This window comes from Meriones unguiculatus, chromosome 6, assembly GCF_030254825.1.
Source record: "Meriones unguiculatus strain TT.TT164.6M chromosome 6, Bangor_MerUng_6.1, whole genome shotgun sequence".
In the NCBI taxonomy this organism is placed as follows: domain Eukaryota; kingdom Metazoa; phylum Chordata; class Mammalia; order Rodentia; family Muridae; genus Meriones; species Meriones unguiculatus.
In genome coordinates, this window is record NC_083354.1 from 127,194,992 (window position 1) to 127,217,797 (window position 22,806).

The 22,806-nt window shown below is 43.1% G+C and overlaps 1 protein-coding gene across 6 annotated transcripts in view; it reads left to right on the top strand.

Annotated features, from left to right (window-relative positions):
- Window positions 1–8,064: 8,064 nt before the first annotated feature.
- The window catches only part of Runx1t1 (RUNX1 partner transcriptional co-repressor 1), a 153,779-nt gene continuing 139,037 nt past the window's right edge, over window positions 8,065–22,806 (top strand). Inside the window, exon 1 of one of the 6 annotated variants that reach the window (XM_021653803.2) lies at window positions 8,065–8,634. Coding sequence is in view for 3 of the 6 variants with exons in the window: in XM_060386012.1 (XP_060241995.1) it covers window positions 16,083–16,146 (64 nt within the window). In the remaining 3 variants the exon portion in view is untranslated. Of the gene's footprint in view, window positions 8,635–15,700; window positions 16,147–16,244; window positions 16,419–22,806 lie in introns of those variants that run through there. The other 5 variants (XM_021653804.2, XM_060386013.1, XM_060386012.1 and 2 more) reach the window with 5 other exon arrangements.

The following is a 22,806-nucleotide window of genomic DNA, read 5'->3' on the forward strand; positions in this document are numbered from 1 at the left end:
CCTTATAGCTCAGTACTCAGTAGGCTGAGACAGGAGGATTGATTGCCTCAAGTTCAAGACCCAGTCTCAAAACAAAAGCAAAAGTGAAACAGGAAAAGACTACAGGTCTCCTTGCGGTAGAAACTCAGTGGGAGATATGACCTGCCTCTCAAAAGGAGCTCCCTGAGACCTGCTCAGTCGGGGACAAGAGACCAAATGTGATGTTATGTAGACAACTCCATATAGATATGGAAGGTAAACCTGGTGACATAACTTTGCTGTATCTTCATCATTTGAGCCTTGAGCAAGTAAGTATATTAGCTGATGCTTTAATTAAAAAAAAATTGCCTAAAAGCTGAAATCAACAATTGTCTGTCACTCATGGCGTCCACCTTTAAAAAGAAAAGGGCTGCTATTTTCAAAAAATTATCTGGCAAAACTGTGTTTCAAAAACTAAAAATCTGAAACTACATTAACAGACAAAAAGGGGCTTTAATTGGGTACCTATCAGAAGCCACTATCTAAATGAATTTTCCACTCTATTAAAATAACAATGATTTAAACTTCAAAGCCAACTCAGCCCAGCTGTTTACCCTGCCACCCTAAGTATGCCTGTAAGATAGCTGCATCTTTTGTTAGGCGTCTGATACTGAGCTTAATTTGTCTTTGTTCTTTTAAGAAATCTTGATGCACAAAGAACAGGGGATGCTTTGAATCATCTTTCTAACACGGCCTTATACCTGTGCGAGGAAATGTCTAATTCTGAAGGGCACACATAGATGGAACTCACAGTGAATGCAACGACGTTAAGAGATTGGGGGGAAATTGGAATACCACAAAGCTCTGGGGGAATTATGGAATATTTATGAAAATATGTGATGCATTTTTGAAATGCAGATGTCTCTGGAGCTGGAAATGTAATCAGAGGACTGAAAACTGTCTTTAATAAATCTTCTTAATTAAAATCTATTGTTCAGAAAAACATATAAATCCTCCTCCAGTATTAGAAAGGGTAGCAAGAGGTGGGAAAGCAGAGATCCGACGGAATGCAGCAAGAATGGCGATTAAGAGCACTTCTAAGGTGACCAAGAATGATGACTGAAAAGTACTATTTTTAAAGGTAAATATGCTGTGCTGGCTAGAGCAAACACAAATCGTTTACCATTATGGCACACAACAAGCTGAAAACAATAGCGGTTTGTGTCATAAAAATATATCTCCAATCACAGATGAAGAGAGAGTGTTGCAACCGATGTCAGATCACATGAACTTATTTTGTTTTCAATTGAAAGGGCGCGTGCAAAGGACTGAGAAACAAATGAGAGAAATAAACCTGGCCTGCCCTTCCTCTCAATATTCAAATGGAACCAAACAGAATTCTTAAAAATGAAAATGCCTACCTAATTGAATTTATGAAGAAAATAATGAATGTCCCACTTCTATTTATTCTTCATTTGTCACTAGTTTTAAACTCACCGTAGCTTTTAGTTAAGCCAGTGTTTTTGTGGCACAATTGCCTTAACATATCAATCGCTGGAAAGAAACTACTATTATAATTAGGCTGCCTGAGGCCACCCAAGGCTGAGGCCTCTCTTACACAGTAGAGGGAGCATACGCTCTGACTGAGGGTCCTCACTTTACCACTGGAGCCTTGGAGTAGCCAGTGCTCTTGGAGGAGGGAGTTATAATAATTGCAGGCCTTGAAATCATCAACACATGATGCTAGATTGCAGGTGTCTCTAGTTACACACCAAGCAAGTGGAGTCTTAGTCCAAGGGCAGCTATCATTGGTCCCTTAACGGAGCGTCACAAACCATCACAAATCACCCATTCTGCAGTCATTACTCATGAAGGGTTCAACTTTTGAAGAGACTCCATTTTGGGGGTTTGTTGCTGTTATTGATACTGCTGTCGTTGTTGTTTTTAACTCCTCTGTATTTTTTAGATAAACAGCTTTGTGAGTATTTATTTTGTTACTGTCTGATAATGGGCCTCTATTCCCAATTGTAGGTGGGGAGGCTAAGGGCCAAATTCACTCGTGAACATACTTTTCTCTTGTCATAGTTGCAGGGTTCTGTGTAGCATTCTGGGGATTTTATGAATACAGAAATGTTGTGGGCTTTTGTGCAACCTGTGAACACATAAAGGAGAAGTAGGGTCTTCCCAATGCCTCCCACATTTTTGAGCCTTGCTCCTCGTATCTGAACCAGCTCATTAGGACTTTCTAATTTTTTTTTAAGAGAATGCAGAATGCCAGGCCAAAGACTGACTCACAGTTTGTATTTGAACATAATCCCCAGGTTCTGTGTATTTGTTTTAAAGCATGCCTGAGATATAGTTCCTAAGCAATGTCTTTGCTTCGTATTAAAAATACTTGGAGAGATGGCTCAGTGGTTAAAGAGCATTTTCTGCGCTTCCAGAGGCTATGATTAACAACACGGCTAACAGCAGGCCTATATTTGCTACCGATTTGTTGGTCAAAGATTCCTTCTGGTCCTGCTACTGAGCTGTGAGCCAGTTGGCTGGCGTTTTCCTCCCAGAGGTGGACGCATTGTGCATCCTGCATGGAAACAGCCTTAGTGGGTGATATGGGTACAGCAAACACCACACTCCATCCACACTGTCCATTGGTCGATTGTTTTCAAAAGTGAGGGGAAATGAGTTGGCTAAAATATTGTCTCCTGTGCATCCTTTAAAGGATAAAGCCAACACAGACGCCGAAATGCTACCTTGAATTATAATAACTAAAGTATTAGTTCCCAGATCCAAGTGATTCTCTCTTAAGTATGCACGTTTAAAGCATCCAGATCATTATATAAGTTATCAGTGTTACAGTAATCATTTTAAAAGACTTATTTTGCTATTTTATTTATGTGTACACATCAGCGGCTGCCTAGGGAGGTCAGGAGGTGATAAATTCCTTGGGGCTGAAGTTACGGGCATCTGTGAGCTGTCTGATGTGGGTGCTGGAAACCAACTGGACCATAGTCCTCTGACAGAGCTCTAAGACTCTAAACCGCTGAGCCGTCTCTCCAGCCCGACCGAGCATTATAAGAATTAAATGAAGTAAGAGTGCACTGTTGACAAAATAAACAGCTTGCCGTTCTTTGCTGCTCAGAGATGTTTCCATAACCACACGTTTCTATTACTATAGTAGAAAAGAAAGACTTGTTTCGTTTTCAAAACTTACCTAGGTTGAAGTTGAGGTAGATCATATTAAAAAAAAAATTCTAGATTATTGAAGAACATGACTGAATGTTTAGGGTGAAAGGTTAAAATAGCTTGTTAAACTATCTAAACGAATTTTAGGCTTAGTTAAGACACAGTCAGGATATGCACATGCATATATGTGTGAATACACATATATAGGTATATCAAATCCATCACGTCAGAAAACACTGGCATAAACATATGAAAAACACAATGACCTTTCTCTCCACATTTTATTCATTTAAAAGCTCAGTAGTTCCAAAATTCTTGGCATTATTAATACTCAGTCAAAATCAAGTGCTATGGGCAGTATTTGCCACATGTCAAACAATTCATCTGGATAGAAATATTATAAACTATCATTCATCATTCAAAAAGCATTTACTCAGCCCCTAGTGTGTGCCAAATACTGTGAAATAAACAAAGGCATTTGTCTTTGCATGGAGTACCACAGACAGTGTGACCACCAATCTAAAATGTATGACGAAAGATGGTAAATTCACTGAGCAAATTTGGTGAAGAATACGGAACAACAAACTTCAGTAGGGACGTTATATGATTTTGTTTTGGCTTATCCTATTTCAAAAGTCAGTTTTCCAAAGTGGAGTTGAGAATTCCCCAGCTTAAATGAGAAACACGAATGAGACACTTTATTTACTAACATTATTTTATGTGATTCAGCTCTAGAAGGCCATAGAGGCTATAACAACTAAATTACATATAAACACATATATGTATGTTGAGTTCAGGTGTGTGTGTATGTGTGTTCCACTTTGTGCAATAGATGTCGTCCTACAGCAGGTGATGTGTGTTTAAATGGAAAAAAAAATGAGTCAGAGTGTGACTATGTCTCCCTACCTAGCTGGCCTGGAACTCAGTATAGACCAAGCTAGCCCCGAGCTCATGGAGTTCCGTGAGCATCTGCCTCCCGCGTACTGGAGTGAAAGGCATGCAGTGTCATGTCCGACAGCCAACTCCTTATAGAAACCAAGGCAAGATAGTCCGCACAACTCTTCAAAACTCAGGCTCTTTGTTTGTTTCGCAAATTAAAAATAAATTGGGCTTTTGCAACCTTGATGTTTTCTATATGAGCTAGTTTTAAAGTAGTACAGAGAAATGTATGTGACTGCAACAGCACATGGGGTCACAATAACCAAACTCATTGTCTCCAGGCTGGCGGCTAAAGCAGGCTGAAATGGCTATTTTATTTGAGGAGATGATGGCGGCCGACTGTTTTCCTTGTTTGTTTGACTTCTACATTTTCAACATAAAAACAAAATTGCTTAGGTTAAAAGTTTCTAAATACCTAACGTACGTTTACCGAGCAGTGCGCCTGCACTGAGTTCATGTGTCTCAACTGTTCTGGAAGAAAATAAACCATCTCTGATCTTGTTCTCCTTTCCACTATATGTAAAATAAAGCAGGGAATGAGTTATATAACACAATTACCAACATTTGGAATAAGGTTTGTCCATAGAGAGCCCCAGAAGCAAAGTCCATGAAATTCTCCAGCAGAAGCAGAGGAACTGCGCGCACTGGGTAAGGGTGGACATCTGAAAATTTAATTATGGCTTCCTGTCCTTCATGTTTATCATATTCTACTTTTCACAAATGCAACAAGAAATATTTTTTGTTAGACACAACTTATGTGGTAATTAGGGATGTTCCTCCACCCAGGCAAATAGGAGGACTTTCTCGAGGAATAGAAAAGTCACAGCTTGGAAGTCATCTAAACTTCAAGATTTGCAAGAAGGAAAATTAAAAGTGCTAATTAAAGACTTGTTAACATTCTGTATAGGAATTCCTTTTTGTGAGAGGTGAATCATAAGTTTCTAAAGAAGGTAATAAACACTCCTCAGAAATTTGTATAGAAAGCCCTGCTGTTTTTTTTTTTGGGGGGGGGTTGCTGGTTTAAGGGGAAACAAAAAGTATATGTAAGCAGTGTTTCTGAAAAAATAAACACATAAATGGAAAGAACAGAGCTAGTACCTCTACAACAATGTAACTTCAACGATATAAGAAACAAATCTGCAATGAGAGTAGAGATTTGTTGGCAAAGTTTTTTTTTTGTTTGTTTTTTGTTTTTGTTTTTGTTTTAATATTTTTCAGTTCATCACATTATTGTCTGGTTTGTTTGTTAATCTCATGGCTTTGTCCTGGTGGGCAGGCATCTATCTCTGAGTAAGCCCCTTTTCTTAAGTTTTTACTGTTTTATTGTTTTCTTTGTTTTGCTTAGCAAACTAGGGTGGAACCCAGAGAAACTTGAAATTTCCTGCTTGTGTTCTGATAGGAGGGTTCATTCCCAGTCTCTTTAGATTGGCTGGAAAGAACGTGTCAGTGAATCTATGATTGCACTGTGGATACTCTGTCATGTGTGCACCTCCGTGGCAGGGCTAAAGTAACCAAATGTATGACAGACTCACTCTGTCTCCGGGGGATTCACTGCAGTACTGCCTCACCCAGCTGCTGCTCCCTTCTAGGGACCTGCTAGGTCTTATTTTCCTATATTGAAGTCAACATCAGCTCATGCTGGAATTGCCCCTATAGTTACTCTTTGCTACAGACAGGAATTAGGAAGTAATTCAAGGATATACCCTGGGAAAAAAAAAAAAAAGCATCTCTATATTTTATAGAATTCAGGTCTTTTAAGGAGGAGGCAAGTGGGATTAAGGACTGCTTAGAGTCATTCCTTCCACACCAGCTCAGATATGCATGTTCTTCAGCTTCTGTTAGTAGAATTAATATATATATGTATATATATACATATATATATATTACACACACACACATATATATTAGATTTATTGATATATTCTGATAGAAACCCAAACTCATGTTGCAGACTTTTTTTTCCAAAAAGAAGTATAGACAATAATCAATCCTTTCTTTAAAAGAGAGAGAGAGAGAAAGAAAAGAAAGATGACTGGCCATAAGGAAGATCCTATAAGGTCTGTGACAACCCATAGTACATGATTTTGTATTATGAATATGGTCTGATTCATGACTTTCCTTTGATTTAGAAGTTCAAAGTTTCCATTATAATTTCATATTTACACAGGAACAGTTGATAGGAAGAAGAAAAACATGCCATAATGTGTATGTTTTACCACTACGCCTGCCCATAATTCTATATATTTATGTGAAGTTATTGCTAATTTATTTTAATCTTAAATTTAAAAATACAGTGTATGAAGTTACATTATTTTACAAGAATCAGTCTTGAGTCATATGCCACTTTATTAGTTTTAAATAAGAATGAGTGTATAATTCTAGAATCCAAATAACTCATTTTCATCTCGGAGGACAGAAAAGAATGCAGGTAACAGGGCAACAGAGTATCAATATGGTTTTTTACTCCCTTAAGAACACATAGGAAGCTTTGGCATAATCTTTCATAGAAATGAATCACACTAACATGTACATTTTTTTTTTATTTTAAGATTATTAAGGCTGTTAAGATCTGTACGTGTAGCAGGGGGGGAAAAACCCGAAAGTAGAAATTAGTATAGACTACATACCTTGCTAAAATGGGAGATTTATGTGAAGAGCATCAGAATATCAAATACTAAGACAGTGTTATAATTCATTAATTCATTATAATTCATTAGACAAATTCATTAGGCGAATGTCCCAAAGAGAGGGCAGAATGTACAATGAGTATTTTCTGGGAATGAATTGCTAAAAATGAGTAGTCTGAAAAGACTTCCGCATTGGAAGCCCAGCTGGGCTTAAAAGGGTGGGGCCAGGAGGGGGGCTTTCCCCCACTGTTAAATATTTGAAACACCACTTTAAAAAAAATAACGCCACAAATGTCTCACCAGTTCCTATGGCATCAGGCTGACTCTGACTTGCACGCATTTTTTTTTCCTCTTTGCAAGGATGAGATTTTAAAACATGCTCACAGGACTTTTTACATTGATTTAGACCAGTTGGAGAAAACACAGTTCAGCGTAGGATTTCAAACTGTTCCACTAAATACAATAACATTTGCAGTCATGGCACCGTTCCATAATAGTTTTAAAAGATTTCATTTTACTTATCATTGCAAGCCATTATCTGATCATATTTGACCTACATATTAATATTTTCATTACCATTCAAGCCCATTTTTTTTGCTCTGTACAAATTGTCAGCACTCTTCGTGGAGATGTTATTTATTTATTCTGGAAATATCTGGAATTCTTTCACCCAACGTTTTCCTTAGAGACTCCGTTCCTCCCTCTAAAGTATTGATATTAATGTCTGGGGGAGGAGAACATACCCAATAAAAACGATGAAGAGAAAGAGGTCTCTCTTAATGGTGTACTACAGGAGAAGTAGAAAAACAAAGGGGGGAAAAAAGAAATGATAATTGTTTTCTCTAAGGCTATTATCTAATGCGAAAGCAAATAGTCAGTCTGGAAATCAGCTAACAGAAGGGGATTAGAGAGATCTGAGAGTGGCTTGATTTCTAGCAGAGCTGTCTCTGCAGCCAGTGATGAGACGCAGGCAGGGCAGCTCGGAGCGCTCCAGATGGCCAGGGAAAGTGGTCGTCTTGGGTTACGGCAGGGCACTGGGGCCGCCAACACGTCCCGAGCCCGGGAGAGCATCCGTGGGGAGCCAGCCCCACGTCCAGCCGGGACCAGAGAGGGCCAGGCGGGGAGCCAGGCCTCCCCGCCCGCCAGAGCACCCCCGAGAGCCGGGTCTGCCCATTGTTAACTTATACTTGACCTCAGTGACCCCCCGCACGACACAGATGTCTCCCACCTCCGCCTCCCCCCGCCCCAGCTTCGCCACCACCGCCCCCTCCCCCCGCACCTGGTCGCGGCCGCGCCGCCGCCTCCCTCCCGAGCGGCCGCTGCGCCCCCCGGGTGCGGGCGGGCGCGCGCCGCCGGCCCGGTGCGGGGCGCAGTCGGGCGCCGTGCGCTGCGCGCGGCGCTCCCGCTCCCCGGCGGACGCAGAATAAATGCGGTCGCCTTCCTCGAGAGCGAGCAGCGAGGGCGGGCGAAGCGGACGCAGACGCCGCCCGTGACAGCGGCAAATCACCCCCCCCCTCCCCGGGCGCCCCACACAGCACATTCGTCCGCCGCGGCAGCAACAACAGAGGAGCGGAGCGGAGGGAGGGAGGGAGCGAGCGAGCGAGCGAGCGAGGCGGGAGGCGGGGGAGCCGAGCTCGGCGCGCGCCGGGCTCCGCGTCTCGCAGCCTGCGTCTGGCTGGCGTCCGCCACCCCGGGCCCGTCGCCCCGCAGCTTGCTGGCCGTGCGCGGCGGCCGCGGGCGCTCGGCGAGTCTCGGCGGCCTCCGGGCCAGCGCGCTCGGGCTTGCGGCCGAGGACACTCTGGCCCCGCGGGGGAAGCGGCGCCGCGCCCCGGTCCCCCCGGCCCCGCGGGCCGCCCCCGACCGCAGGAAGTTTTATTTGCAGCTGGGAGCCCGCGGCGGATGGTGGGACTCTCCGGCCCTGTGCAGTGTAAGTGCCCCACGGGCTCGGCTGGGTCGGCGGGCGGGCGGGTGGCGGGGACCGGCCTCCGGGGCTGGTCGTGTTAATTTCTGTTCCGATGACCGTCAGCTTCGTTGGCATTAATTCGGCCGAGGGGCTCTGGGCTGAACTTGAGGCTCAACCGGAGCGGGACCGTGTAGCCGGGCAGAGAACATCGTGGCTTCAGGAGTCTGCGATGACACTGAACTTCGCGGACCAGCCGAGGCAGCATCCCCCACCCCTGTTTTTTACATTAGAATCCCCGCATTTATATAAAAAAAAATTTTTTTTTTCATCAAAGGAGAACAAAAAAGATGAGCGTGTCTCCTGCGATTAAGCAATTGGCCAAGGTGTCTTTGGCAGGTGGTACCACACCCGTGTCGTGGGTTTTTAAAACTGGAAGCGAAAGGCTCTTTCTCATGGTGGACACCTTAGTCCTAGGAGCAAGACGAAGAATCCCAACTTGGTGCCAGGCTGCCACTTGGGGATGGGTAGGGGTCCTCTTAGCTGCACCGCAGCGCTCTGCGCCCCGCTTGACAACTTTCTCCTTATTGGGGTGCTTTGCTGGGAAAGCCCCAAAAGGATGCCCCGGTTGGCTTCTTTGAGCTGAGTCTCCCGACGGAGGCAAGTCCTGAGCTTCGCAGCCGGGGACACCTGGGCAGCATCGCCTCTAAGGTTCCCCAGTGCCCAGCTGGCCCGGCTGCCCGGGACCTCCAAGGGTGTTCCCACCGCAGCCCTGACCCGGGGACGCCCGCCCGGAGCAGAACCCAGTGCTCAGGAGCTCCCGCCGGGAGGAAGCCAGACCCGAGCTGTATAGGGAGAAATTCTTCGTTTACCAAGAAGCCCTAAGGGTTATTGCCTGGGGGTAGTGGATTTTCGGGGCTCCGGTGTTCGCCATCCTCTGGGCGAATCTAGAAGGTCCAGGTTGGTGGACACATCTACACCCTCTTCCCGGCGTACCTTAACCCTGACCAGGAAGATTTCAGCGAAAATGGTTACATCGGTGTACGTCAGTCACTTAAGTCCAGGTTTTGAAACTGTTTTTTTTCTACCCCCCTTCCCCAGTTTTTAAGGTCAGTTAAGCTTTGGAAAAGTTTTGAGTGTTATGATTCCGGGCAGTAGGATGTGAACCACGACTGTTCCTAAAAATAGCTGCCTTCCCTCCTCCCCTTCCCCCTAAAAGCTGTTACAGCTTGGAGGATTTGACCAGAGTCTTCGAGTCCTAGGCCTTCCTAACCCCTCGCAAAGGGTAGTGGAGAGATCTTTTGAATTTAGCTTTCCTTGGGCACCACAAATCCCAGCGTGCCCCAGCATGACTGGTGCTTCCTGGGAAAAGGAGCAGAAAGAAGCTTTAAAGGAATTATCTAGTATTCCCAGGGAAGAGAACCTGAAGAACAGCCAGAGGCCCAAAGCCAGGGAGTGAGGACCAGGGGACCTGGAGAGGCCACTCCAGACCAACTTCATGTGCTTGATGTAACTCTGAGCCCTCTTGAATTTTTAACTTCGCTTCCCTTAATTAATCTGCCCAGGGCCTGTATATAAATGGCTGTCCACAGCTGCTGCAAATTGATTTATCTCCCGATAAAGGTCGGGTTGCTGACCGAAGCATTCTTTATACCTTCTGTGTGAAGTAAAATGTGTTTTACAGGATTTTCCCCTCCTCGTCTCCTTTTCAACATCTGTACCATTTTTAAGTGCACTCAGTGGCTCTTGTTATCAGCCCCCTCCTTTGCATAGAACAGAAGACCTGGGTCTATGCCCAGGGAGCCCATACTCCCCAGCATACAAATGGACCAGTTTCTCTGTGATGAACGGTTTGTTAGTGTTGGGGGACCACTTTTAGGTTATTGCAGCACTTTGCCTTGACCATGCAAGTGTTCTGTTGTGTCCAACTTCCCTGCTCACACAGTTCCTTAGGAAGGATCAGCACACACCATTGTTCCCTGAGCCTTCGTGGCCTCAGTTTCAGTGTTTATGTCAGTGTGAGTGTCTCTAAACAAAAACGCATTCCCAGTGCTATTTATTTCCCTGTATCAATTCTTAAAGGGCTGTCTAGTTCGAGCACTGTGATGGCTGTCAGTGGTGAGAGATGGTTCTGTGAGTTCATTTTCTTTTTACTGTTATTTTTTTAAAAGAGAAATCCAATAGTCTCACATGATGTAAACTAGATTCTTAGTTTGATGCATTTTTTTTTTTTATTCCATCCAGGATGAGGATTTAAAAAGTTGAACACGTTCCTTATCGTACTGTATTTCACATTAGATATCTTATTAATTTCTTCCTTAAAAAGACAAAACCCCAGCAATATTATCAGGGAGTCATTCTGGGCACACAGAAATTGGGTTTTAGCTAAGCCCATGCCACAAGCTGAACTTCATATTAAACATGTTTAACTGTTAATTAAAAGCCATTTGGGTGGCCGCTCCTTTATTTGAGAAAGCTAGACATTGTGTGGGAGAATGGCAGGATGTAAATTTGCTGTCAGTGTTCTCACCTAATAAAAGCAGCAGAGAGAGCACCTGAATTTTTTTTTTTTTTCTCTCTCCAGTATTTGGAGAACTCAAAGCAGAGCAGAAGTTTCTGAAATGGTTTGTTTCTTTGTTGACTTAGGCTCTTTCCCTCACTGTTACCTGCTTGTGGCTTGGTTTCTGTAATCGTCTTTGCAAGGACTCTCCTAGTAAGAAGCGGCAGTGTTAAATGGCAAGTTCCTGAAAATGGCAGGAGAGCAACCTTTAAGTCACAGACTGCTTACTGTTCTGTAATACTTATCCAATCTCCCTTTCCTGAAAGAAGGAAAGCGTTTTCCTTGATGTTAGTGTCAGTGAACAGATTTCCCATCGTGGTGTTAGCCTAAATATTTTTGGCTAAACTCTTTATAAATTCTGAAAAAAAAAGCCCTCTCACAAATGTCAGGTGCTATTATAATTTATTTTATTGTAAAATAGAGGCTTATTCACCACTCCCCTTCTTTTTTTATACATTGAAAAGGGATCAGGAGAAAGAAATGCTTCCATTAAGAATGCTGGTCAGTGGTCGTCAGTTTAGGACATTCTTCACTGTCAAATCCTGTTTCTCACTTCTTTGATATGAACATCAGCTGACAGGCACTGAATGCAAAGCCTTCTTCACTGAGGTTTTATGCAGGCAACATAGCCCCTCATAGCAAAGCAGTCTGAAAAATTGGCACCTGCACAATTTGCATGTGAAAAAAAACCAAGTCAGTTGCATTTTGCTGGAGTCTATTACTGTAAGTTATGTAAGAGGGAAAGGCTATTTGTTTGTTGCTGTTCGGGCATTTAAAGGTTCTTTATTATATGACTTTATTCATAATATTGCGATCTTTGGTCTTTATTGATAGCAAGAGCAAGGCAAGTTGAGCTTTTGTTTTGTAGAAGTCATTTCTTATGGAATGGAGTCATTTTAAATCGCCACCTTACAAAAGTCATTTAGAGTCAGATAAATGTGTTTTAGAAGAAAGTTCTGAGAATAATCTATTAACAGTTAAGAGAATGCACACAATTAGGCTAAGAGTGTTATCAGCTGACAACAGTCTAGGATTTTAATACTTAAAGACTTCAGTGCCACTTCAAAATCACCAGGAATATAGAGGAACATTTCAAACTTCTGAACTTCCAGGGTAGGGTGTTTTACTTGTTAAATTTTTCTTGTTAGAGCGTGCTTCTCACCTGTATGACCTTTCCAAATTGTATCTGACCCTCTTTGTATAAGCCAACAAATAAATGTTAAACCAACTACAAAAACCTTTGTGAACCTCAGACGATGATCCATCCAATAGGACGTTTTATCCAGAGTAAGCTATTTACTATTATCTAAAGAGACACCTTCCAACTTCACCTTTTTACAGCCATTAATATAAGAGTTCCTAAATAATGTTTAAAGAACAGTGAACATTTTATTAGAGCAAACATTAGTTCAGTTTAATGGAGGTAATTGTAAGTGATAAGACAGAGCAGGTTATCTCTGCGTTGCTTAAACAGAAGGAACTGCTTTGCACCATTTCTAGTAGCCATCTGTAGAAGAGAAGGGTTTGCACCTGTCTGCCCATGCCAATTATAGATGAAAGCCAAAAGAAATGAAATTTGAGGAGGTTTTCGGCTAATGAAATCCACACTGATTTTGCTGTTCTGTGTGAAGAGGATGCTGGTTGGGTTTTGAGTAAATAAATTGCTATGTAGCTGCGATGCATTTGGTTTTGAAGCACAGTTTTGCTGCATTAACGCTTGATATTGAGAAAGGGAAAGATACCAACTTGGACATGGGTGGTAGGCTTTGTTTGGCATCCGTAGCTACAAGTTAGTGAGCAGCAGTGGGTTCTGCAGCTTAGACATGTGCAGTAAAGCAGCAGAAATGCCAGAAATGTTTTCATATTCTGAGATGCAGATGAAGGGAGGTCCTGGTTAACGTAGGCATAGAAAGAGGCTGTTTTTTTTTTTTTTTTTTTTTTGAAAATTAGCAAGCTTTTTTATTCTTCTGCATTTTCAGCTTCGCATCCACGAGAAATTAAAACAAAATGAGTGAGGAATGCATCCTTCAGTGAAAGGTCACATGAATGTCTACCACATCTGTTTATAGTAATTATGAACATAATTAACATAAGAATTACAAATGAAATAATGACAAGCTGAGCAATGAGATATTATCCCATAATGGTCATATGTTGGAATTCTCACATTATAGCACACTAGACTTCACATACTCAAAGAAAGAAAGAAAATGCTAGATTTTTATCTGGATTAATGTTTCAAAACTTATCTGCCTGGGGCAGATGGGCTTCTTGCTTTTTCAAGAAGGTAACCCACTATTAAGAAAAGTGCTCATTGAAATTAAAATTTCGACCAAGCGTGATTGTTGTCTGTAGTTACAGTTGCCACTTTCTGTTGGATACTCAGTCCATGATATTTCTTGATTAGTGTATTGCTTTGGTTTTTGATTTGATTTTCTTGAGGCAAGATCTTATTCTGTAGCCCAGGCTGGCCTAGACCTTACTGTAGAGCTCAGACGGGCTTGTACCTCAGTGGTCCTCCTATACCCCTCTCCTGAGTGTTGTTGGGGTGGGGGTGGGATGATCACACTGAGCTTGTTCTTTTTGTTCTGTTTTGTTTTTAATTCAAAGCTTTGAAACAAAATACTTGGTTTAGGAGTGGTGTAGGGCCAGGAGTCAGTGCACAGAGCAGTAGAGACACTGAACTTTCACAAAGCAAGAACATAGATGATTTAGCCGCTCTGCAGTTTTCTTTGTGCCTAGCCTTTGGGATATGTTTTAGAAGAAAATAAGTCTTTTCTGAGGTTAAAAGCCACATCAGAACTTTTTTTTAATAATTTTTCTATGTATTAATTATATAAAATAATGGGTTTCACTGTGACATTTCTGTACATATGCATTTAGTGTATTTTTGTTAGCTCATTGTAACAGAGCGTGTAATGGGGGGAAAATCAGCGAGCATTTGTATGTTGTATTTTTCCCCCTTTCCTGAGTTGCACTTGATTTCAAGGTGTTTGTATACAGTTTTGTGCCCAAACTGATCTAACTACAGTGTCGGCCGCCAGCTACTGTGAATGCAGTTTTCCATCACAGTGAGAGAAAAGGTGAAAGGACACCCTTTACAGGAGCTGAAAGGATATTCTGGAAATGTATTATTAAGTTTAAAACATGTAGGGATGACAGATTTCCACCCGTTCAGAGCTCACTTGCCTCTGTCATGCAGCCTGCCAAGCGGTTTACTTCCTGCCCCAGTGCCGGCTCTAGCTACTGGACCTGGTCACTTTTTGAAGATTTATGGAGAAATATTACCTTGTTCTTGTGCAGTGATACTGCGAGGCTTTCCACATTATTGGATTACTGGAGGATTGTAGCAGAACCCCTTTTATCTGGCATTCATTCTATGACAAGATTTTCACACATGCCCTTCCCCCACTATGCCCAGCTTTCTTCACTTTGTGTTACCTATCAAATTTCCCTTGATTCTTTTCTAGGGATGGGAGCATGGGTGTGTGTGTTGGGGGGGGGCAGTGTCTATCGCCATAAGGCCAGTTTTGTTGTTTTAGGCTAGATGGTTTGGAAGGCACTTGATGAAACAAAGCCCTTCTTAAAATATGCCTCCCTCTCTCCTCTTTCTCCACTTATTAGCCTGACCCATGTTGTCGCCTTCTACTGACTTTTCATGCACAAACTAGTTTAAGACTCCAAGTTTCACAGTAGTTGTGGCTGCAATGCGTGCCATGACATTCTGTGGTTTATTGAACTCACTCTCCTGAGTGCAGGAAAGGCTTCTTAACCAGGCTCCAGTGCCTAGAAACACAACACAGCCAAATACCACCCCCCCAAAGAGAAGGCCTCCTTTGCTGCGTTATTCGCACTCCATTAAGGATCTGATCAGATGTTCAGATTGTCTGACGGGTGCATTTAAAAGTGAAAAGGGGCTCCCTGAGGATTACTCAGGTGTACCCCCCTCCTGACCCTGCTGGGGCGGAGGAGGATGAACTCTGGCCGCCTGGCGGAGCATTAGCCCCTGCTCCCTCTGATTGATTCTCAGGCTCTGGGTGCGTGAATTGCTGTGAGGGAGCTCAAGCCAAGATTGATTGCCTCCCCAACAGACTCTCAGATGTACACAGAAGGAAGCTTCTACCCCAACAGGACTTCTGGAGGTGGCGCAGGTGTCTGAGTCACCTGTAGCCACCAATCACAAGTGGTCCTCCTCATCACAATGACGCCGGCTGCCCGGCCTCTTCAGCTCAAAAGCCCGAAAAAGGGCGGGGGTGGGGGCTCTTTGATAGCTCTCTGCATCTCCGTGTGTGGGGCGGGTGGGGGCTGGGTTTTAGTATATGGAGGTCAACAGAAAGACAACTCCCACCGGAGGTCGTCCTGGCACACTGCGGGACCGCGTGGGCACAGTAGATTTGTTTTGCAAATTATGTCTTTGGGTGGAGGCGAGGTGGTAAAGGTGTTGCTGTCAGAACCAGAGGGAGAGCTCTTGATCCCGCTGACCTTGACGGAACCTCTAGTGTTAGCGGAGCCACAGGGCTGTGGAAGCCAAACCTTTGGGAGGTGGGGCTGCCTCGGGGACTGGCGTTTCCCTGCCGCCCTGCCTGCCTCCACTTCCCAGCCCTTCTGGGTAGCCGTCCTCGCTCCCTGACCCCATCCCAGGCCGGTCCCGCCCCTGGATCTCCCCGGTCCCCCCTCCAGCCTGCCTCTCACCCCTCCCTCTCCTCCCTCGCGCTCCCACTTTCCCTCCCTCTCCCCTCCGTCTCGCACGCACCCTCTGTTTATTTTCCTGCCTCCATCTGGGCCCTGCTGATATTGTAATCACCCTGATGCACGTTGGCTCCTCTCCTCTCCCTCCCGCGCGCGCACACTCACTCACACACAATGTGCCATCCCGACCAGCCCTCTACTTCTGATAAGCTCCGAGGTGTGTTTAATGAATACAAAGCGGCGGTGTGGGGGCCGCGCGGCCGGCCGCCTCGCGCGCTCGCCGCCGGAAGGTAATCTCCGCGGCCGGGCTGGGGGCGGCGGGGCGGGGCGCGGCGTGGGGGCGGCCCCCCAGCGATCGCGAGCAGATAAGAGCCGGGCAAGTGAAGATGTAACCTGTTATCGGGCTCTCCTCTTAGCTGCCAGAGGGAATTTACATTTAAAGATTACAGAGGGAGAGGGGGAGAGGATCTGCCTTTTGTTGTGCGGGGTGAGGAGGAGGCAGCGGCCCTGGTCTCCACACTATCTCCCATCACCTCTGCTATCCAGACGGGGACTCGCGGAGGTGAGATTACCGAGGGCCTTATCTTTAATTGGGTTTAGTGTTGCCAGTCTGAATAGGTTTAAAGAGACTGGATAAAGAGGGAACAATAGGTTATTTGTTGATCGGACGCTGGAGCCCCGAGATGTGAGAGAGAGAGGAAGAACTCTTAACAACTTGATTAGTTCTGTTTTATTTTGATTTTGAGGTGACGAGGTCTCTCTTGGTAAAAGGAGGAAAGACTAGGGAACTTGTGTGCGATTTGAATGACTTGCGATGTTCGGTTCCCTATGCATGCCTGCTCTTCTAGCACTTTTGCACCTGCCTTATTTTCAAGGTGCCGCCTCACCTTTTCTCTTCAGTGTTGGTACACTGAGTGAGGGGCAGAGGCTTTGGGCTAGTGGGCGTCTGTGTTTGGTTTTGTGTGGCTTGTTTTGAACAGGTGATGAATTGATGCTTCGGGCCCTGGAAGGAGTGTGAGAAGCTCATGAAGCCCACTTTTAAAATGGAAGGAGGAGAATGGTACATGATGATGATTCAAGTAGGGCTGGAAGAGCAAACGTCACTCTGGGTCTGGTGGAGAGATTATGTTTTGTATTTGAACTGTGCCATCTTTTGCTTGAAGTCAGTATGGAAAAAAAAAAAGAAGAAGCAAATTGTCACTTGACTCATGAATATATTTCAAAAGTTTATGAAATAAAGGTTCTTAAAATGAATAAAAGAAGAGAAAATGCTTGGTTTTGCTTCCTATACGTTGTTGAGAGAGGTGTTTTTGTAGGTACGTAGATGAGCCAGTAACTAAAAGCCTAATTAAAATCTGTTTAGAGCTGGAGGGGCATGTTTCCTTGTTGACAGCGGCAGATCGAATGGGGAAGACAATAAGTCCCATTATTTTACTTCCGTTGACTGAACGTATTGACATTGCAGGTCTGCTGTTGCCTCAGTGACCATGACAAAGCGCTGAAATCCACAGACCAACTGGTCAGAGTAGCACATGGATTACTGGATGTCTTTTCTGCCTTCAGGTTACCTTATCGCCCAGGTGTGAGGGGAAAGGCTAGCCCCCGGCCCCTCAGAAGGAGGGGCTGGTATTAGCTGTCAGATGGCATGCCGTATGAATATCCTTTTCCCCTGAATTGAGTACCACCTAAAAATGTATGGTTATTCAAAAATCGGCGGAAGCAACTTAGCTGCCTGAGTGATTTACATACGAGAACACCCATTTCCAAGATTTCCCTTTACTCTCCCTGGAGACATTCACAGGATCAGCCAGCCTGTGTCTCAGTGATATCCAGTCTAGGGCAGCCAAGCAGCTAAGCCCACGTCTTAGGAAACAGTGTTTAGAATCTCTCCAGACACAGGGCCTGACTCTGACTTCCCTGCAGTTTATTTTGGTGGATGGAACAAGAAATGAATGGGATGTGACCTCCTCATGCTCAGGTGTGTCCATAGACAGTGATATGAATTTACATGGTTTCCCTAGCAGAGGCAGATAGAATATTATTTGCTGTCTTCTTATTGTCATCTGACATTTTACACACTATGCATAATGAAATCAAGTACTAGATAGACACTGAATCCAAGAAATTTGAAGCACACCAAAACTGGATATGGAATAAAGCCAGAAGAGACTAAATGTAATTTTTAAAAAGTTTAATGACCATGACTTATACATAGTACACAGTGACTGTTGCCATCAGGCAGTGAACTGATGCCCTTTTCAGTGATTTAGAACAAAACTAGTCTTTTAGACCATTTTCATGAAAATGTCAGGTTTCCATTTGATCAGCAGGTGCTGTTAAGATGAAAGCCATGTGTAAATTTTCGGAAGGCTAAAAGTGTCAATTCAGAAAAGGAAAGTGATAAGAGAAAATGCAATCGGTTTTCCTGTTTTCAATTTGTGCAGGATTTGAAGAGCCGTTTTGTTGAGCTGCTGCATCTGCTCCAATATGACTATTGAACTACTTCCACTAAAAATAACAACCTATAATTTGGAAGCTACTGCAGCCTTTTGTTAATGTGAGTGGGTTATTTAAAAACAAAACAAAAAAATAAAAATTAAAAAAACATGATTTTCTATTTTGACAATCTCTTGCCTAATGTGCGTTTTCATTTGCTGCCACTTCCATCCTCAGTGGATAAATAGTGTTATGCAATTAGGGTCTCATCTTGTTTGGCTATAAAAAGAGGTTTTCGTAGGTGAAAATCCTGACAATAGAAAAAGGCATTGAACAAAACAAAATTTGTTTCAAAGTAATCTTTTAAAATATTTCTTTGGAGTGAGGTGGTTATTTCTTATTCTCCAATACTACAATTTTTAACTTACTGTTGACTACCGTGAGAAAGTTAACACCATTTCAGCGCATGCTGAGCACTCTGTGATGTAGTGCACATTTAATACACCTTCAAATGTAAGTTTAAACTAATCGGGGATATTTTACCTAACAGGGCTTTCAAATAATTTTTTTCATGCTTAAATAAAATGATTAAATTATGCTTGAGTGCCTGCATACAAAGGCTTTGGCCTCTATAGTACTGCTAATCAAATAAGTTTTATGGACCACATTAGAGGAAAAATTGGATGCATTTTACTGGTGACATTTCTAGGAAAGACATGTTCTTTAAACTCATCTGGTATTGATTAAAAGGAAAACTCCAGAATATATTTGAAATAATCATAATAAAAACCACGTCATCCATATAATAAGAATGTGAATCGTGGCACAGAAATTGAAGTAGTGAGAAGATGTGTGGGTAAGGTTGGCTATCGATTGAACCCTTGGTCGCGCTTGGCTTGACTTGTGGCTGAAGTCATCTGTCCAGGGTGAGACCCGATCACTGCCCAAGATCAATTAGCTGTGTAGCCGGTGGCTTCACACTTGAGAGGCTAGACACATTCTTCACAGATAAACTCAGAACAGCTCAAGAAAGAATAAAGGGGAGGGCAGATACTGTGACATATGAGCATGTCGATTTACAAACGTAGGATTTTTTTGATACTTAAAAATGTAGTATTTCTTTTAAAACATCAGTTTGAAGTAAGAACTGAATAACAATGAATGTGTTACTGGATGAGTGATTTTGTATATGCAATCAGATAAAGAATACTACTCTCAAGCAGTGTCATTTATAATCTGAAGCCCAACAAACAGTCCAGTGTTGTGGTGCTCTGGCATCTCACTAAGTCAGTTTGGTACCTTGTGGGTATTTTCTTTGCTACATGTATTTTGCCACGTTCAAGCAAAGAGCCTGAGCCAAGCCTGGTGGCTTATACCTATCATCTCAGCACTTGGGAAGTGCAGGTACGCAGATTAAGTGTTCAAAACCATTCTTGGCTGCATAGCAAATTTAAGGCTAGCCTGAGCTACATGAAACTGTCTCACAACCCTTCAAGAGAGGGAGGGAGGGGAGAGAGAGAGATAATAGGTGCTAAATCACATATCATGACAAAAAGTATATTCACAAACAGAATCAGTCCATTGCTTAGAATGTTTTGTTTCCCAATAGAGAAGAGTTAGTTACCTGGATGTTTTCAGAATTATGGAATTATGCCCAGGCTCTTGTATCAGAACCACTAGTAAAGTAATGTTCCATGGTTGAAGTTTAAGACATAGTAGTTTCTTGTTTGGAAAAAGTTTTAAACCATTTATATTGCTTAAAACCAGTAACATTTTCAGTGTCAGATGGATAAACTTAAAATTCTTTTCTTCAAGGCTGGAGATGTAGCTCAGTTGGTAAAGTGCTTGCTTAGCTACAGAATGCTCTAGATTTTATCCCCAGTGTCACATAGGCCGAGTATGGAAAACCTACGTTGTAGTTTCAGTTGGTAACATTTTGTGTATTATAATTCATAAGTCATGAAAGAACAACGCAGTCATTTGTTTTTATAGATGTTTTAGGTGAACGGAGAAGGCCTTTAGAATATAGATACTGTAAGAGAAACACAAGGAACACATGTAAATTTCCCAATGAGTCTCCACCATCTAACCATTGGAAATGCCTTGAGAACAGTGATTGGTCTCATTAATCTTTTACTATATGGGGCAAAGACCACTTCAGACTTTGTTTTGGGATTTCTTCCCTTGGGAGAAAGGCAAATAATCGTCACATGACAGAGACTTACTATGACCTTGGTTCTAAGTTTCACATACATTTTCATCATCTACTTGAAGTGACTGACTAAACATCTTATTTTCTTCCTGTCAGAGAACTCCAATCCCTGGCTCAGACTAGCCACAGCTGCTCTTCTGGCTTTACTTTTGACTACAATTTTAAAATTTACTTATTTTAATTTTTAATTAAGTAGTTAATTAGTTTATTAGTCAAGGTCTCACTAGGTAGGTCTGGCTATCCTGGAACTCACTATGTAGATCAGGCTGCCCTTGAACTCAGAGAGATCTGCCTGCCTCTGCCTCTCATGTGCTTAGATTAAAGGTGTGTTCTACTATGCTCAGCTTTGACTACAGTTTTTAAAACTGAGGTTTCCTTCTGTTCTCCAAAGGACCTATTTTGTGTCTGAGTTGTAACTATTAGGACCTTATTCTCTGCATGGCTGTCTTGGCGATCTCCTTAGCATACAGTATTTCCTTTTACTTAGGCCGCTTTCGTGTCCTACTGATCAGGGGGCAACTTGTCCTTGCAATCCTAACCCTGAAAATCCCAGAATGTGTGTCAGTGTCTATATCTCCATCTTTCTAAATCTGATGTCACTCATCCGCCTCAAATAAGTTCATCCTGCACTGAGCTCATCAGCAGCTGATCTAGTCCCTTTTTTGATCCATCTAACGTTGTGAGACAGGTTTTTACCCACTGTCACAAGGTTTTCCCACCTCAGTGGACCACTGTAGATCTTCATCTCTTATTCTTTCATCTTAAGGTATTTTTAGTCTGATGGTTAAGAGAAAGGGAAGTTGCTTTTTTTTTTTTTTTGATAAGGTAGCTCTCTCTGTAGCTCAGGCTGACCTATATGTAGCCTGGGCTGGCCTGCAACTCAGTTCTTGCTGCCTCAACTACTTGGGATTAGGAATTGGCCGCAAACATACACTACACCCGGCTGGAAGTAAAAAGATCTTGTAGCATTTTTTTTCCTAGAGAAATTGAGATTGTAACTGGTTGCATGGAATAAAGCATGGAATACAGGTCCTTCCTATAAGAAGAAGGACCCAGTATGGCTATGTAGTGCCCTGACAGCCAAAGTTAGTTCAGTAACTCACTTCCTCAGTAGGGTAAGATATATGACAGTTTTCAGATGAATTCCTCGGAGGTGAGATGAGGGTGTCTCTGACGTGAATACCTAATGGATACCAGGAGTAGATTCGGGAATTTTCTTACAAGGATAGTGAGTACCACTGGCAATGGGCTGGAGGGGTACTGTTTGTCTTCACATTGCCAGGAGATGGATTACAGAGGGTCCTCACTGGCTCGCCACCATCTTCAAGAGTAGAAAAGGAGCTGGGAAGTGGGAACCAGGCTCCCAGAGCCATCATGGACCTTAAGCGACTCTGTGACCGCCCCTTATTCAGGGCCAGTTGACGGGAGGATGGAGGTTGGAGGAATCATCAGGTACTCACTCTACTCTGTAGTGTCAGCATTCACCACTGATGCTCAGGATCAGAGCCTAATGCTGTAAGCAAATAGACAGTTCGTGGTCCACCAAATTTCCTGCCCTGATAAAGATACCAGGGAACGGCAGGGCACACTACAGGGAGGTTTCAGATGGCCTTGAGCCTCCTACTTGGTACTAGCTCCTCCTCCCAGGGAGGAGCAACTTTTATTAAAAAGAAATGAGTTTCATGCTTTTCCTTCGTGGTCCCTGGACAGGACAGTGGCTTTGTGAGGGGCCGTGGAGTGAGGTAAAGGAAGTGGAGGTTGGATGTGATTAGCAGGCATTCACTGTACTCCACAGTGTCAGAGTCTGGACCTGGAAGGTGAGGAAAATGACCACTTTAAATAACTCTGTGGTCAGGAACTGATAACTTATTTAAATGACCAACAGTACATTGCCATGTGACTAAAATCAAGTCTTAAAAAAAAAAACCTGAAAACTTGACCATATGCTTTGTCTGAAGAGTTTAAAAATTTATTGTCATCAGCACTTTTTGTATTTGTTGTCTGTCTGTAAAATCAATAGAGATTCGAGTACAGACACTAGGCATTTGTCAGAAGTTTCCTAATTTGTGAAGCTGCTAATCATAAAGCAGAAATGGGCTTCTTTGACAGCTTGGAGTAACTGCACTTGGTTTGCCCAAGGTGAGCGCTTCACTCTCATCCAGGAAACTTTTGCTATTCCTGAGGAGTTCTTCGGAGCTTGGAAAAAATTGCTATTTTCAATTTTCATTACAAGTGGAAGTCACAGGAATCACTCTTACTTCATAGGCCATAGAATACTTTTTCACTTGATGTTCAAGTTCAG